General features: G+C 35.9%; 1 protein-coding gene across 16 annotated transcripts in view; it reads left to right on the top strand.

The window, feature by feature from the left end:
* SYNE1 (spectrin repeat containing nuclear envelope protein 1) overlaps positions 1–18006 on the top strand; it is a 298629-nt gene that overhangs the window by 171425 nt on the left and 109198 nt on the right. For all 16 annotated transcript variants that reach the window (XM_032684535.1, XM_032684534.1, XM_032684533.1 and 13 more), the window contains 11 exons: positions 617–835; positions 1727–1989; positions 3532–3697; positions 4269–4424; positions 4629–4781; positions 5651–5833; positions 7323–7460; positions 8698–8883; positions 11369–11491; positions 13589–13771; positions 15034–15177. In XM_032684535.1, the coding sequence (XP_032540426.1) occupies positions 617–835; positions 1727–1989; positions 3532–3697; positions 4269–4424; positions 4629–4781; positions 5651–5833; positions 7323–7460; positions 8698–8883; positions 11369–11491; positions 13589–13771; positions 15034–15177 (1914 nt within the window). The remainder of the gene's footprint in view (positions 1–616; positions 836–1726; positions 1990–3531; positions 3698–4268; positions 4425–4628; positions 4782–5650; positions 5834–7322; positions 7461–8697; positions 8884–11368; positions 11492–13588; positions 13772–15033; positions 15178–18006) is intronic.

Below are 18006 nucleotides of genomic sequence, written 5' to 3'. Positions count from 1 at the left end.
GGACAGGAAGAGTTGGGGTTTGATATTAATTCTTGTTTAGTCTAAAAGCAAGAAATGTAACTTAAAAGAATTATTTACTCTTCTTATATTTAGGGTACTAATCAGTTGCCTTAATATAGGCAGTTAGACATGCTGCCAGGTCTCCAACTGTGTCTCTGTGAAATCAAGAATCTCCCCTAAGGGTAATATCATGTCTGCCAGCTTCATGAGAATATCCTCATATCCTTAGAAATATAAAATGTCATTGAAGATAAACATGACATAAATGTACACTTAAACACCTGAATGGCTTCTTTCATTTTTAGAGTCTAGTAGAAGTCAGTCTTTGCTGTGCTAAGGACCCTGAATGCTCATTTTCATCTCCTCGAGGGTCTGTCAGGGAAGAGAATATCTGATTACAGCAGATTTCTGCTGCTTCCGGAGGCTTGCATTTTGGACAAGTAGCTGTATCTAATATATTGCATATTAAAAATAAAGTGAGACCTAGCCATCTCACTCAGCATAGAGTACTTCCTTTTTGTCTTCATTGGCTGGAAGTGGTTCATCTACCTGATTGTCAAATAGTAATGAGTTGTGTTGTAGTAAAGGAAAACAGTGCTTATTTTTGCTTTTTCAGACTCTTGTGTCCGTAGTGAATTCTTTCCATGAGAACATCACAGCCCTAGAAGAAAAGGCTTCGCAGCTGGAAAAAGTTAGCAATGATGCCAGTAAAGCATCTATAAGTAGATCCATGACAACAGTTTGGCAACGCTGGACCCGGCTCCGAAATGCAGCCCAGGAACAAGAAAAAATTTTGGAAGATGCAGTGCAGGAGTGGAAGGGCTTTAATGATAAGGTAAATTCTAATCTTGGTAAATCCTCCTTTGTACGTAGGTTTTCACTCATTATACTGCCTTATTAATCATCTTGTGGTAGAGAAAACTGATATCAGGAATAATAGTGATTTGTTCTCCTCAGGTCAGAAAAACGCAGCTATGCAAGATCTAGGTTTAGAAGCACTGCCTCCAGAGTTTGTACTGTTCTTCTGTATGCATACATCCATAATAAATTTAGAGATTTTTTGGTTTCTGGTAGTTCTTCAGAATCTTCTCCTTTACGTTTCCCTTCCCTAGATGTTCTATTCTAGATTATGTCAACCTCTTTTTTTCTTTCTTCTTCTCTCTTCTTCTCTTCCTCCTCTCTTTCTTCTCTCTTTTTTCTCTTCTCTCTTTCTTCTTTTTTTCCTGAAGAGTATGAAGTTGTTGTTTCTAAGCATAAGCAGTGATGATATTGCCTGTCACTGTTCATCAGTCACGTCTCTTTTTTTTCCCCTTATATTCTGCCTGACTCCTTTTATCCATCATCATCCATTATTTATGCCCAGATGGCAGGTTGTCTAGGAATGGGGATAATTGTTCTGTTAAATGTATGACTTGTGACAAATATGGATGTGCCCTGGGGTAGAGATCCAGGTCCTATGGCAATTAATATAATAATTGCTAAAAAATATAAGGAGACACTCATTTTCATTGGACAAAAAATGTGCCTTAGCAAGTCTGTGAAGAGTTAGGGCTAGCTAGCTGGATCTAGGACAGTAGAGCATAAATTTATATCTGCTGTAGAGACTACTGCACAAACAGTTTTACAGAATTTAAATGTACAGCACTGGGTTGAGCACCTTTTGGTGTCAGTTGTACTAGCTTCTTTTGTAATTTCATTATTGACAAGACTGTATCTCTTTCCATAGATTCAGAAAGCCACCACAGCAATAGATCAGCTACAAGGTCGCTTACCAGAGAGCTCAGTGGAAAAGTCATCCAAGACTGAGCTCCTGGAACTCCTGGATTACCACAGCAGTTTCCTTCTGGAGGTGGACCGCCAGCTGTCATCTTTGGGCCTGCTCAAACAGCATGCTGTCAGCATGCTTCAGGATGTGGAAATAAGGCCTCCATCTCAGGAGGAACTGCCAGTAATGCAAGAAATCAAAGCAATGCAAGATCGATGCCACAAGTAAGGCAATATTTTAAAAGATTCACTAGAAAAATGTTATCTTACAATTCATTAATAAGAGTTTATGTATCATTTTATATAATTAACAATTATCATGCTTAAAATAAATATTAGTTACTATATTTAAAATAAGCATCAGTTTAATTTTGAATTATTTTAATTAATTTTGAAATATATTTTTTGCCATTATTTTATTTCCATCAGCTGAAGTATATGTTTTAGAATATCTACTTCTTGCCTTGCATATTACTAACTTGTGTAAAAGCTGCATAAACTACATTAAAGTTATAACTGACTTTACACATTTACATTGCCTTTCACCACTAATGGTGACCATTTATGTCTTCGTATCCTAAGTTTTGATTACTTTATTGCTTTGTTTCCCCTGTTTGAAGCACTTAGGTACCAAAAGTAGGCATTGTATGAAATTTATAGGGAAATTTAGGGGAGTTGCAAACAAAGTATGTCTTAACATTTCACAAAGTGTATATGCAAGTGTTTATGAAAATCTAAAATGTCTCCCTTTCATGTAGAAAACAGGAAGTTTTATACTAGGTTTCAGGACACATATTTACCTCATAACTACACTATGATGCCATTAACTGTATCTCTGCAGTGGGAAGAGGAAGAGACATAGAGAATAAAAAACTGCAAATCCTCCCCCATGCCTGTGCAAAGTTCATCGTGTGCATGCATAAATGATCCCTCTAGGGCAGGTGTAGATACAAGCACTTTTATAATTCCATTCACTTAGAATTGGTTTCTAAAATATAGGGTCTGTGATGATCTCCTGCTAATGTAAATAAGGCAGGGTTCAGCTATGAAAGGTTAAGCAAACATAAATGTGGGAATATCAAAGTAAGGTCCATGTCACATACATCAACAGTTGCAAGTAGTCCAGGAGTCACAGTGGTATCCTTTTTTAGAGGACATCCAAGTTCTTGAGAAAAGTGCAGAAATTCTGTCTTAGTGGAAGTGTGGAGATACGTCTCTGGATCAGAAATGGTGTTCAGATGTTTGATCCGTACCTTTCCCTAAGTATTCTGCCAATGCAAATCCCATCAACAGGAGTGGAATTTATCTCACATTATTTTACATTATAGATATCAACATCAGAATTGATTAAGTATCGCTCTCTAATTATTGTAAAGAAATAGACAAGTCTAAAATTAAGTTTTTCTGACCTGTTTTAGAAATTTCTTTTAGAAGAATGATGAATTATCTGAATTCATGCCCTACATGAGTTCATGCTCTCATTTGTGCCTGTTTCCTCCACTGGCAATAAGGGCAGTCTGTGGTGATAAGCTCAAATATATGGGTCTTTATTGTAAATGTTTGCATTTCTTCAAAAGAATTGCATGCTTGATGTCCAAATACATAATACCAAAGAATGAACATAAAATAAATTATTTATTTAAATTTATTTTACTGGATGTGAGGCCATCAATCATTATCTTTATTAATCAGCATTTTCTGAGAAAACAGTATTTTTAGACATTGCTTAATTCTTCACAAATAGTTATTGTTTCTTTGTTTCTGAAGTATGCAACAGAAAGTTAAAAAAGGTGTGAAGATGGCAAAACAGGAGCTGAAGGAGCGTGAGGAGGTTGAAGCAGAGATTAATGTTGTGAACTCCTGGATCCAGGAAACAAAAGAATATTTATTAAGCCCTGATGTAGAAGTGGACACTCAACTTCAGGAGTTACAGGTATCTTAAATTTGTCAATTCCTACATTGCAATATTTATCTTCATTGTAATCTGTTAGTGAACGTTAATTGTTTCAAAACCACCACAAATTCAAATTAGATAATATTAATGAGTTTTTGAGTAACCCAATAGACAAATTCATAAAGCACGAAGTAGATGATGGACTGTAATATTTTATTTTAAGATATTTAAGAGTTATTAAACTATTTGCATATATGCAATTTTATGTACTAGTATATTGATTAGTAATGTTTCTCCTCTCCTTCAAAGTGTGGGGGAACTATAGAATGTGAATGGACAGAATGTGACATTTCTATCTCTGCAGTTTAGGTTTGGGAGGGAAGCAGCAAAGTAAACTGATTTCACTTGATGTTTTCTATGTAGATGTGGCCACACAGGAACAGAGAACTGAACAGTCATAACTGGAAATCGAGCAAATCCCAAGATAAAATTGTTTTCCTGAACTAGTTTAAATTTGAAAACAATTAGCTTGTAATATCTGCATTTGCCAAGTTTACACAGATGTGTTTCTCCCATTGTTCTTGACAGTACTGTTTTTTTCTGTCGTTAGTCTCTCCTTGGTGAAGTTACTACTCATCGCCAGGCTGTTGAGAAAATGGCTGAACAGCAACAGAATAAGTACCTGGGGCTTTATACCATTTTGCCTTCTGAACTCTCTCTTCATTTAGCAGAAGTTGGGCTGGCCCTTGTGACTGTACAGGATCAGGTACAGCACAGTAGATAAGTGCATAACGGATCTATATCCCTTCCTTAGACTTTATAATTTGGTATTCATGTGTGGCCAAACTGTGGCAACATAGAATAGTTTTATTACCTTCACCCTTTAAATTAAACTAAGTTAAATGAAAGGTAATTTCCTTTAAGATGGAGGTTACTTCTGGTTACTGAATTTCATTCTTATTGTTGACAGATTCAAACTAAAGAAAGAGAAACTCAGCAAATCAAAACATTGAATCAAGAATTTGATCAGAAAATTCAGGGGATAGCAAATGAACTAAACGCCATTCTTTCCAAGCTGAAAAAGAAAACAAATGATATAGCACAAGCTAAACTTGAACAAAAGGTAAGACAAGGCTTTCCTTATGTGATTACACCATAAATTCTTCTGAATTGGGGCACTCACTTCATACAGAAGTTGTATTTTTGAAGACTTGCAGAACACATTTTTTGAAGTAGTTCAACAGAAGAATGGACAGAAATAAGGGTTGAGTAATGAGATGTTTAAAATTATATTCTTTGCAAACTAGCCCATACAGGGACTTCAGTGAGTAACACAATTTTGAAGAAGTAGCTGAGCGTAAAAGTCAGATGGACAAAATTTCATTGTTCCTTTTAAATAATGAGTATGACTACAATCTGGGAAACCCTATGGGTCCCCCAAAATGCTCCTTGTCCCAGTCTGTACTGAAAAGATCATTCTTTACAGTATACCTTTACTTTTGATTTACTTGCTCCTACATCAGGATCAAGCTATGAAAATGCAAGTTTCAAAGGAAAATGAAAGTTTTCATAATGCATTAATGACTAATTACATTTTTCTGAGTTTGTAAAGTTATATTTTAAGACATCAACAAAGCAGACCCTTTTTCCAATCAGTAAAAATCCTTGTCATGGCAGTGTGTGCTGACTGTTCATTTCAGAAACTAACACAGAAAGATGCCTGAGAATAGTTAATGTCACACTGAAGTGACTCAGTCTTTGGCTATTGTAGGGAAAACGGGTTATCCCTTTCAGCCAGGAAGTCAGAGAAGAAAGAGTAACAGCACATATTTAAGAGATGACCAAACATCCTGCTGTTCTGCCTTCCTGCTTAAAAATGGAACAAACTATGGAGACTTTGGACAGGGTATAAAAGTTGCAAGTTGGACTAGAAATAATCAACTAGAAAGCTAACACTTCCTGGATCATTGATTTTATTGTTTTTCTGTCTAGATCCTCGGTGAAGAGTTGGACAGCTGCAATATAAAGCTGTTGGAATTAGATGCATCCGTCCAGGACTTTGCAGAGCAGAATGCACCACTGGCTAAGCAGCTGGCTAACAGGATAGGGAAACTCACTACATTGCACCAACAGACTATACGGCAGGCTGAGTACAGAGCTGCCAAGCTTAGTCAGGTATGATCGTGCCTACCTCCAGCTGTTTTCTTTCAGAAGCAGAAGGAGCATGCAAACTTCTCGTTTATTTTCCTGTAGTTGTGCAAGAAGGGGCATTCCTTGGGACATCTGCCTGTTATTAGTCAGGGCTTGCATCACGTCGCAGAGAGGTACAGACAGGTCGTATCAGGAGGGTCGAATAATTCTGTGATGTAACTTTAACATCCTCTTGCATGAATAATCTGCTGGTTGATTCCTCTGGTACCTGAAAAAGATGATAGACCTCACAAACAGTACCATACCAGGAAATAGTATTTCACTGTGCTTTTCAGGGCCTCTGTTTTATCACCATTACCAATATTTGCAGCATTAAAAAGAAAAATGAAATAAATTTCTTTGCTCTAGTCTCAATACACAGAGAGTGAATATAATTTGTAGGTTCGATAAAAAAACCTATATACAAGGGTTCTGATAATCCATAATATTTATGCAACATTTTGGCATTCATAAAAGTATATCCTCTGTGGTTCAAAGTCTCTGAAATTCTTTCTCCTTTTTTCTTTTTCTTAATTGTTGTTATCCCAGAAGAAGTCTAGCTAAAAGCAAATAAATGGATTTTCTGTGGTTCTGCCATCAATACCCTGATAAATTAAGAGATCTCCCTTCTGCACGGAACACTTCTCTAAAACTTGAAAAATATTATTTCATGCTATTCTTTTCAGTTTCCTCTGAAAAATTGTTTTTAAGAAGAGATAGAAAGTTACTATCAAAGTAGGAGTTCAGTCAGAGGTACTTTGTGAAGGGATTTACCACTAGGATATTTTTGTTCTGCACAAAGAAATCCACTCACCAAAAAGAAAGATAAGTATGGCAAACTGCTTGCAAATACAGTTTGATCACCTAGGATTTGATAAATTCTTTATGAAAAACAAATTTGTGAAAAGCAAGGAAATTATTCCTGCTGAGAAGAAAATGGGAACTTATGAGTACTTTGCTAAGTAGAAACTGGATGAATCACAGAACAGCTTTTGTCCTATATTCTGAAATAGTGCAACATTTCATTTGGAAATATGGAAGACTGAACAGACAAAGCAGATTGTAAAAAAAGGTGATTTGGAGGATGGTAACAGAAGGAGACAAAATAAGAAATGAAATAGAGCAGGCTTGCACTGAGCCACAAACTGAACAAGAAGGTGTTTTGGAACTTACATGTGAGGCTGAAATATGCACAGGGAGTGTACCCTCTAAGGATATATTTGAGCATCAATGGCCTCTCCCAGTGTGACCTACATTCTTATAGTGCCTTTTTTCCCCCAAATAGATATGCTTATTACTGGAAGCAGACCTATTTTAACTCCATAAATACATAAATAATTAAATTATATACAACAGTATGGAAAAGTTGTTTAAATGATCCCAACAGTAAGTGAAATAAAATTAGTTTTATCATTCAGTAAGAACTGTACAAAATTACATCTTAGGCTTAAGAGAATTTTTCTTTCATATCCAGGCTACTTCACACTTGGAAGAATACAATGAGATGCAGGAGTTCGTATTGAAATGGATTGAGAAAGCAAATATTCTAGTCCATGGTAGTATAACATGGAATTCTTCCTCTCAGCTTCGTGACCAGTGTAAAGCCTACCAGGTAATTATATGAGATATGAAATTTAAAAGGCAGTGTATATACAAAGTTATTTTCAAAGCAATAGAGTTCTACTTCCTCTACCTTTTTTTGCCTCTTTTCCTTGAGGGAAAAAAAAATTCAAAGTGCTAGATTTCATTGACTGTTCCCTCAAGCTTTAAAGGTGATTGATTGGTTTTGGACAATTGTTTTGAACACAGAAATTAAGATATATTGGGGGATAAAACTATGTGATTCAAAGTTGATCTCCACATTTACTCAAGTACATTGGCTTCATAATAGGTTTTGGTTGAATGGTGTGTCCATGCACTGTGATTCTATCACACCAAATACCTTATTGCAGCTAATACTATAAAAATTTATTTAATCAAACATGAGTTTCAGTTTGGGGGGGTTTTTTCTTTCTTTTTTATCCTAAATTGGAATAGCCTTTTTTCTCATCTAATGAGTTTCATACCAAATATTCTCAAACTGCTGCCTAATAGAGGAGTTTCTTTCAGTTGCTTCCTGGACATTTCACATCAGAGTGACTTGATGTCCCTGTGATGGTGCAATTTGTTTGGTGTGTGTCTGCACATGAAATGTGTGTGTGGGATCAGTGGACCATGTTGATAGGGTCCCAGCTTGCCTGTGTTACATGACCATATGAAATAAGTCAAAGCATCATAAGATACTAACGTCTCACTAATACAAAAATAAGACTGCATTAATCATGGGGTTTATATGTATGTTATTTTATTTCAGCTGCATTCTCTTATGTTGGTGCAATGCAGTATGTCACACTTTCATGTTCTGAATAGGTACCTCCAGGCAATTTATCCTGAGGATAACTGGAGATAGAATTCCTGTTTTGGTTTTGCTATGGCTTTTTCTCTGCTTTGAAATCTGATGAGGATACAGTTTAACCAGTGCCATCCCACAGAATATTTTGGCAGTGATGTTTTTAGGCAGCATTGAGGCTTCTGCCCTACTATAACACTGCACCCAAGTGCTTTTTTCTACTTTCTGTTAGGTACATCAGGCTTCCAGAACAAATCTTCTCCACAGATTGTGGATATTATATTTTTATACTGAAGTGTGTATAGCAAAACACTAAAATTAGTGTGTCAGTAAGTACAGCTGCTGAAGCTTCATGACTTAATCTTTTGTTTTCCTGTCTCCATAAGTTGAAGCACTTCAACATATATTCAGATTTAAGCATATTGCCTAAGTCATTCAATTTGCTCATATCTCCACCTAGACCATGCTTGATGAGTCTGGAGAGATTCACAGTGATCTCGAGGCCATGAGCGAGAGGATTGATTATCTGGCAAGTGTATACTGTACTGAAGGAATGTCTCAGCAAGTGCTGGAACTAGGGCGTCGGACAGAGCAATTACAGCAAGTTATCAAAGTGCAGCTGCCAAATCTCCAAGATGCTGCCAAGGTAAATGAAAGCAGTTTTTCTAATGCTAGCTGGCAGCTAGGGTGGTGTATGCATCATATTACAGAGATTAATAGCAGTGAAGATTATACATGGTCTATAAAGGGCATGATTGTGTTGTCTAAAGTTAGGTATCTTGTGCTGTTTGAGATAACTGCCTTCAGGTGCTCTTTCAGAGGGGCACAATATTTTAGCAGGTCCTCTTATAACTGCCCTTTCTGGATGGATGTATTTTGGATCATGGTGTGTCTCAAATAAGGCTGAGCACCTATGTTTAGATACTTGAAATGTGTCTTTGCTGACAGTTATGTTCTACCATTTCCTTTATTTTATTCTTAAATGATATCTAAAGCCTGTTATCAACTCCTTCAGATCAGTACTGGACTAGACCAGGATTTCATAACATAAGACTTACCTCTGCAAGGGAGTGCAATGAAAAGAATGAACATGTTTTTTCGTGTCCCTGACATTTCTGTGCAGCTCTTCTGTATGGGATTGCTGTTAATGTAAATGTGTGTTATGCCTATGCAGTGCTTGAAGGCATGGTAAACTGGTGCAAGACACAAGGAAAAGAGTGGAAATCCTTTCTACTTGTTCTTGCCTTCAGAGCAAGAAATTTCAATTTTATTTTTTTTTTAATTGATACAACAATCCAGGAAAAAAATTATATTTTAATGTTATAATTAATATATTTATAGGGATTCTTCTACTGTCACCTGCTACAGTTACACAATACTAAATAGGAAAATACCTAAAGGCGACTAAGAGAATAGGCTATCAGTTATTAGGACAATTGCAGCTAAGGTTAAAAATTTGACTTTTATTTTACAGCATTTATAGGACATGGCAGAAAGCAGTCATAACAGTGTAACATAGAGGTTTTGAAAAATACTTCTTTCCATAACAAAAGCATAAATCAGTGAACCACAGTTTATGAGCTGAAGGATTTGGTTGGGTTTTTTTAATCATTTTTCATGAAGCAAAACAGATATTTACATATAAGTAAGCATAGCAGAAGTGAAACTTACTGGCTTCAGTTCTCAGAGAAATATTGGAACAATTGAGTAAATGATTTGTAAATTCTTACAGGAAAGCATGGAGATGAATAGAAGCGAACATAGATTTATGAAGAAAGCATATCAAAAGTGTCCAATTTTACATGAAAGTAGTACATCAATTTGTATATAATTACACAGTATATCATGTTTTGACTTTAATAATGTTTCACATTATATTGTTATTAACAAAGTTAATAAGGTTATCTAGTTGAAAATACAATATGTAGGTATAAAGCTGGCTAGAAAACTTAGTGGTGTGTAATTATCAATGATTGCAACCCAAAAGGTGAGAGACATCAAGAAGGGGTTTATACCTTTCTCCCTTGGACCTGGTACTATTCAACATTTTGAATTAATGAGTTGGATGCTGGTTTAGAGATTATGGCTTTTGGGGTGCTTAGACAACACCATATATACAGGGAGTACCTGAAAAAAAATTAGGCTACTGTTCAACAGAAACAGTGGTAAATTGTTATGTTTAGGCAGGAAGAACCAGGCATGTGTTCTGCTTATGAATGAGGGACTACTGGCTTGACGCACCCTGTTGAAAGGTTATAAGTTTAATAACGGGTTTCGTGGAAAAATGAATGAATGGTGTAGCATTGTTGTAAAAAATCCAAACACTATGCAGAAAATAAAGTATATAATTGTAAAGTATGCAAAGTAGTCCTTTTGTTCTGCCTACTCATCACTGGCAAGGTTTCAGCAGTGTCAAATTTTGCACTTGAAGAAAGATGTGGACCGACTGGATAAAGAGCAGAGGAGAGTTATGATTGTACTATGTGTATAAATTTGTAGAAAACATGCATGGAAAAGGATTATCCTAACATATGATGTATTCAGAGAGGATAAAAATAATTTGTTCTTCATGTCTGTGCACATGAAGATAATGGGATTTTATTTACTTATTTTACTTACTAATGGGAGAGTAAGTAAAATATTGAAACTGCAATGAAAGGTGACTTCCCGTTAGATTATCAGAAAAAAACTTTCTAAAAAATTCCAGTACTGAAATAGTGGAATGTGTTGCCTGTAGAGATAAGTGGGACTCCACTGCTAGTGGTTTTTAAAAACAGTCTAGAAAGATGAAGCAGTTATGTCTTATCACAGGAAGCTGACTAGAGGACATCTTCAGTTCCTTTCTAGGCCTTGAATTCTATGAAATCAGTTTTATAAAGTATATGCTGTATTTGAGATTAAAAAATTACTTAAAATAATAACTCTGCCTTTGCAATCTCTTTTTCTAGACTGTCATATAACTGGTGTTTTTATCCAATCTTTTAAACGTTTAAAATTAGTTGTTAAAAGTATGCATTAGTTTTCTCACTGTATATAAGGGGACCATAGCTACAAAATCCAGACAGATATATTTGTAGTGATTTATTTTTTTTCTTCTTATTGATCTCTTCTTCAAATGTGTTGTGTTACAGGACATGAAGAAATTTGAAGTTGAACTGAGAGCCCTTCAGGCTTCTCTGGAGCAAGCCCAAGCCACATTGACCTCTCCAGAGCTTGGGCATTTAAGCTTGAAAGAGCAACTTTCTCACAGACAGGTGAAAGACTAGGACCTCAAAATTAGCATTTGGGTAGTGTGAGCTTACACAAAGAATAATGAGTGTTGGTGAGATTGATTGCTGTGTTTCTTAGGTTGGTCACTCTTTCACAGTGTTGCCCCAAAATACTGCCAAGGAAATAAGGGATGGAACAGGAAGAATCTTTCCCTTAAAGGGAGTAGTTGAAGCATGATCCTTTATGAGTCTGTTCTTAGGTTGATGCAATTCTGAGAAGTGTGGATCCAATCAATTTAATCCATATTAATAATAATAAAAAAACCCAGTTCTTATCTAGTGCTTTTGGTCAATGGGTTCTTAAAGTACTTCAAAAGGAAGTCTGGAGTGTTATCCCTGTTTTACAGATAGAGATGCAATGACTTAGTGTGTTGCTCTCTTTTCCCATAGTAATCTGGAGATCTAAGAGAAAATAAGTTACATTTTTGTATGTTTAATTGAATTACCTCCATAAGATACTGTGTCTTTCTGTATTGCACTTGATCTACTGTGGAGATTTGTCAATTTGTTGATTTCGATCTCAGTCTCTTGACAAGAAAAGTAAGGCAAGTTACAGCTTTCTGAGTTTCTTAAGAAATATTTTGTTCTGCAAGCTAATATGGAGATTTCACTGTCTCAGTCTGCCAGTGAAAACTGAATGTCAGCAGGTTCACTGTAGGGATAAAATCTGCAGAAAAGCATATGGATGAAAGGTAAATTTGCACAGCTTTCCCTTTTCATGAAAATATGTGGTCTTTATTCTGGGGACTTACAGCCAGATTTCAGAGTGTGGCCCTGAAGAGTGTAAGTGAAGCGCATCACCCACCGTAAGAATGAAGGAATATGGAGTTTACACTAGTTTTTATGTGTATTCTCTGACCTGGCTATAGCAGGTCTCACAGTATGAGTTTCTTTTGTAAAGAAGGGGGCTGTAGCCCCTTCCCTCCTGTTTCACCAGACCAGAGAGAGTGTCTTGTAAAGTGCACAGCTGGCATGCAGCCCCCAAGGGTGCTGATTGCACAATAAAGGCACCCTTTGCCAGCAGTATGGGACCTGATGGAGGAGAGGCCCCACCAGTGATGTCTGAGGAATAGGCATTATACCAAATCTCTGGTTAGATTATCCACTGTATGTCATGTAACCACAGAAATAAAAAACAAAGCACGATCCTCTCGTCCATATGAACTTCAGACCCACTTTAACTATCTCTCTGCATGTGGTATAGGGTAAGGGAGATAACCAGTCTCTCTATCCCTGTTTGTCTCATACATTGTCTAGCTGATTTATAGCTATGGAATTTAAAATCATTTTCTAATGTGCTAAGGCTCTCTTCATCAGCTTTGCCTTTTCCTTTTTGTTTTGTTTCGTTTTGTTTTTCTTTTCTTGTCCGTGAATACATTAAACTCCACAATGAAGATAAAAAGAATAGTGATCAAATCTATTTTCCAGCTGTTCCATCATTTAGACCCTTCTTGTGCATATGAACAGACAGCTTGAATGGACATTGTGTATGGAATAGACACTATTACCAAAGGCATCCAGCTTGTGATAATTCAAAGAAAAAGGTTTCTGTGTAGCTGTATTCCTTTCTGTCTGATTGCCTTTTGAGTTTTATGCAACATTTTCAGTCATGATTTGAGTTTTCAAAGGAAATCTGCGAACACAATGGGATTCATTTGCTGGTTTGAAAATGTGCTTCTGTGTCTGAGCAGGGGATTCCACTCAGATTGTAACATTAAAATATATGTATACGTAATTGACTCCTATGCTACTTCAATTTGTGAATTTTCTAAATCTATTTTTTTCAAATCTGTTACAATAAATATTTTTTACTTAGATACTTAAAAATAAGTACTACTATGCTTTTTAATTAATTATTTTTTACCTAGTATGTGGTGGTTTTGCTTAACTGATATTTAAAAGATTGCTCATTTCACAATGAGCAACTCCAGAGAAAGTGTGCTCTGATTATATTCAATTTAGAAAATAGATAACCAAATTTTTCTTTTATTGCGTGAACTTATCATTATTTGTTTTCGGCTGTATGGAATGCTCTGGGAGTTCTGCAAAATTGGCTTATTTTGTCACTGACTTTGTTTCTAGCATCTGTTGTCTGAAATGGAGTTACTGAAGCCAAAAGTTCAGGCAGTACAAGACTGCCAAAGTGCCTTGAGGATTCCTGAAGAGGTGGTCACCGGCCTGCCAATATGCCATAGTGCCCTCCAGCTCCAGGAGGAGGCCAGCCGCCTGCAGCACACTGCCATTCAGCAGTGCAATATCATGCAGGCAAGTAACTCCATCCCATAAATTACTCAGAGTAACTTCAACACTGACATACAACTTTGTGATAGAAACGCAGAATTTCATATCTCTGTGTGTTCCTCTTTTCCGTAGTACCATAAGGAATTTCCCCACTAAGTTTCATTAATTCCTGATTTTAACATTCATGATCATTTTAATTGTTATCTGACTCTCACCTTGGTTCTCTCCCTGATAGTGCTATGATTTATGTACTGTTATAAGGATTGACTGGACAAATAGCTAATATATGATTGTGTGCAGGTTAATTTTATAATATATATAATCAGTTAATAAAAGTAATACGTCATTATAACATCAGCTGCTTCTAAAGATTGCATAAAAACTATTGAGTTAATTAAGTAACTTTCTAGTATAAAAATAATGATTTTTATTCTTTTTATTTAAGAATTTATATACAGTTGTTTTCTGATTTTGGAATCATTCAACATCTATTAAATTTGCATTTTCATTTTTTTCCTAAATATAAGTAAATTAGAGGGTTTTTTAATGTCTGGATTCATAATTAAACGTGTAAAAGAATAGTATAAGCGTTTCTTTCCTCATATTTAGTGCTAGAAAAGTACATAGTGTGACCTAGGGTACAACTACCAAATTTCAAGTTAGATAACAGAAGAGACTTGTGATGATTAAGGATAACTAATGATACTTACATAAAAGGCAGGATACAATGTCACGCTGAAAGTTTAAAAAATGGGTTAGACAAACTGCTGGTGAATCTAAGATAGAAAGAACTGGTACTATACTGGTAGAACAATGATCTGAATCAATCTTCGTAATCCTCTCCCAGTTGTATTTTCTGTAAAATCTAAGCTTTTCTTATTGTCTTTCCACTTCATAAACGAATGCTTGAAGTGAAAAAGCAGATGAAAATGCTTTGTAGCAAAACCATGAGACTTAAGTAATGCTATCTTTTTGTGGATATGTTTGGTTCAGATACTTGTTGGAATTCAGAAGTTATAGCACCTTCTGTCAGAAAGCTAAAACATCACATTATGTGAAGTGCTCTTTTGGGTAATAGTTAAATAAATGAAACCATTAAAATCATTACAGTTCACAATATTTATGAACAGACCTTTTCCTGACTGTTCTCCTGCTTTGCTTATCAAGACATGAGTGCCAGATAGATGTAAATTTGCTCCACTTCAGGGGGTGAAATCAGTCATGCTTGGACTAAGTAAAAATTTATTTTCAATAAATAAAAAATTCAATATTTTTTCCCTCTTTAGGAAGCAGTGGTTCAGTATGAGCAGTATGAGCAAGAAATGAAACATTTGCAGCAAATGATAGAGAGTGCCCATCGTGAGATCCAAGGCAAGCCAATAGCAACCAGCAATATCCAGGAACTTCAGGTCCAGATTTCACGTAATGAGGTATGAGAACCAAAATACATCAGCATGGGCTCAATGGCAGCTCATTGACCCAAACAACTTTTCATGAGCAATGGTAATGTTAGCTGGGTAGGTTTTCAGACTTCCTCAAAACTACTTAAGCAGACAGACTTAATACCAGATAGGAAACTCCTGCTATTGGTACAATGTGGAGAATTTTTCTGTTTATTCAGTTAGGTATGTCCTAATCTGTGGGCAAGATTGTGATAAACAAAAACATTGCATAATTAAAGGACAATTAACATTGGAACTTGACTGAGGAGTGTCCCAGAAGTCAATGCTGAGCAGTCAGGTAGTCCCTGCTATTTGGTGATCCACATGTATGTATGTATGCATGTATATCCTAAAGTACTTGCTCATTTTCGTCCCAGTACCATCCCGTGAAAGAACACCAAGGGACTTGAATCACAGGAAAACCACAATAGATTTGGAGGGAAATTGCACCATTCAGTCCAAAGGTTATTTAAAGTCTTTGTTGGGAAGAGTTTTGTGCTGTGGAGTTGTGGGTCCTGCCCACAAACTCATTGATCGTCAGCCCTCAAATAAGCTAGGGTAGTCTCTATGCAGCCTTCTCACTGTGCTGCCTTGAGAGCTTCTGAGCCCCTTTCTCCTTCTCCTGTCTGTTGTGTATTTCTTGGGATAGAAAATGCACCACTGATCTCTGTGTGTCACTTGTGGCACCAGATGGCACCATTTCTTTACTTTTGAATTAAAGCTGTCTGTCCTGTTGTGTAATATAACCTCATGGTATATGTGTTGTTCATTTTTTATCCAGTTGTTACAAAAGTTACTCAGTATAAATTCAAGAGCAGTTTGTGTAAACAAACATTTCTGGGGTTTTTTTAGTACTGAATTGATAATGCTACTATTCTCTATTCAAATGTTCAGAATCAGCAAATGCAGCAGAATTACTTCAGTGATACGGGGTAATATTGCTGGAGGAAGGAATGATGCTGCAGGCAGGAAGGAATTAAAAAGGGGCAGCTTGAAGTTTCATCTGCATTTGAACAAGTTTAGTAGCTAGGAGTTGTTCTAGGCATCTGCAGGAAGACAGCAGCATTACTCTACTGCACATGTTGGGGTCAGCCAGAATGGACAGGTTTTATACTTGCAAGCTTTCCATGTTTAGGGGTAAGGAGTTTTGAAAGACTGAGATAAGCATATTTTTGGCTCAGATTTCATCTGCTAAATACCTGTGGAAAAGCATAACATGAAGTGGATATTATGAAACATATATTATGATACTACTTCAAAAAGAAAGTCTGTCAGTTTGCTTGTTAAGTGTGTTATTAATTTAAGAAAGTAACATTTACCAGATTCCCTGTTGAAGCCTCCATGAAAGAGAACTTAAAAGAACATTTATAGTAGCTATATTTAGATTAAAATAAGAGGAAGAAAGTAGAAGGAAAGGAAGAAAGTAGAAGGAAAGTACATCCTGATTTTTAGGAAGCTTGTATTACTGTGCATGTATCTAACTAGATACTATGCTTACTGACCCATGTTTCTCTAGAATTTAGAATTTCAGATAAGAATGTGGGCAAGTATCTCCGTGCTTGTGAACTATTTTAATGGATAATACAGTACCTCATAAGACATTGCTTTTATAAGTTGCTTTTTTTTTTTTTTTGCAATCACATTTTTGCCTACTTTTCCTTTTCCTTGTTTTCAGTTGGAAGAGGTATTGTAGATACTTAGTGCATTGGACATTAATACCACAAATGTCATTGCACCTCAGTAATGTTGATGGAGTTAAATGAGTATACTGAATGACAATAATTTTCTGCTGAGCCTCAGATATGTCATTGATTTAGCATTAGTGAATGACTGGTATTTGCCAAACAGAGCAGATAACTATTCAAGCTGCTAGACATTAAATTCATGATTTGATTTGATTGTAGCTTGGTTTTTGATTGTTTTAGTTGATGTTTTGCAATCAAGACCTTGCTTAGCCTCCAATGTAAGCCCTGGAGCACCAAGAGGTCCTTTTGTTACTAAAGTGACAGATAGGGACCAGGTGCCATTCAAACCCAAGTAGTCAAGTGTCATCCTCAGTCTTTGTGCTGTTTCAATTTCTAACTCCGTATTTCTTGCTATGAGTGGTCTGCACTATAATTTTAAGGAAGTTGCGTATTGGAAATGTTATACAACCAAAAAAAACTTTTAATTTTACGAACCTGAAGCAGTAGTCTTATTTACTTTTAAAAAGATATTGTAATAGTATATTATGCCTACTAGATCTTGCAACTTTTGTTGTTACTTTTCCTTAAAAACTTGTGTTTGTTGAAGAAATAAAAGCAGATATAAAAATAAAGCAGAAATATATATTTGAAGAAATAATCTCTGATTTTACAGGCAAGCTTATAAAAGTGTTTTCACTTTATAGATAAAAACTCTAAGTTGTTACCGAGCCTCTAGGGAGCCAGGAACAATAGCTTCAACAAAAATGTAAAACTCTTCCACCATTTTTTATTTTAATTATAATAATTGAAAGCTTTGAAACTGGACACTGAATGAGGCAACAGTGCAGGGTAGGAGAGAAGACAAAACTCTTATGAATAGTCATAAGGCTTTCATTTTCATCTTCTCTGACAAAACTTAAGCTTATGATGGTGTTTGGCCACTCAAATAGACCATTTCATAACTATAAACCCCTCAATATTTTAAAATATACTCTACTTTAAGCCAGATTCCCCAGCTCTTTTTAAAGAAAGGTTAGTCCTGTGTGCAGCTCAGCTTTTAACTCTGATTTACACAAAACCAAAACGAGATTAATATACAGCTTATCCAAACAGTGGCAAAAAGCAATCCAGT

The sequence above is a fragment of the Chiroxiphia lanceolata genome, chromosome 3 (assembly GCF_009829145.1).
Source record: "Chiroxiphia lanceolata isolate bChiLan1 chromosome 3, bChiLan1.pri, whole genome shotgun sequence".
Classification (NCBI taxonomy): Eukaryota; Metazoa; Chordata; class Aves; order Passeriformes; family Pipridae; genus Chiroxiphia; species Chiroxiphia lanceolata.
Note: the sequence above shows the minus strand (reverse complement) of the source record. Positions and strands in the feature narration are given on the sequence as shown.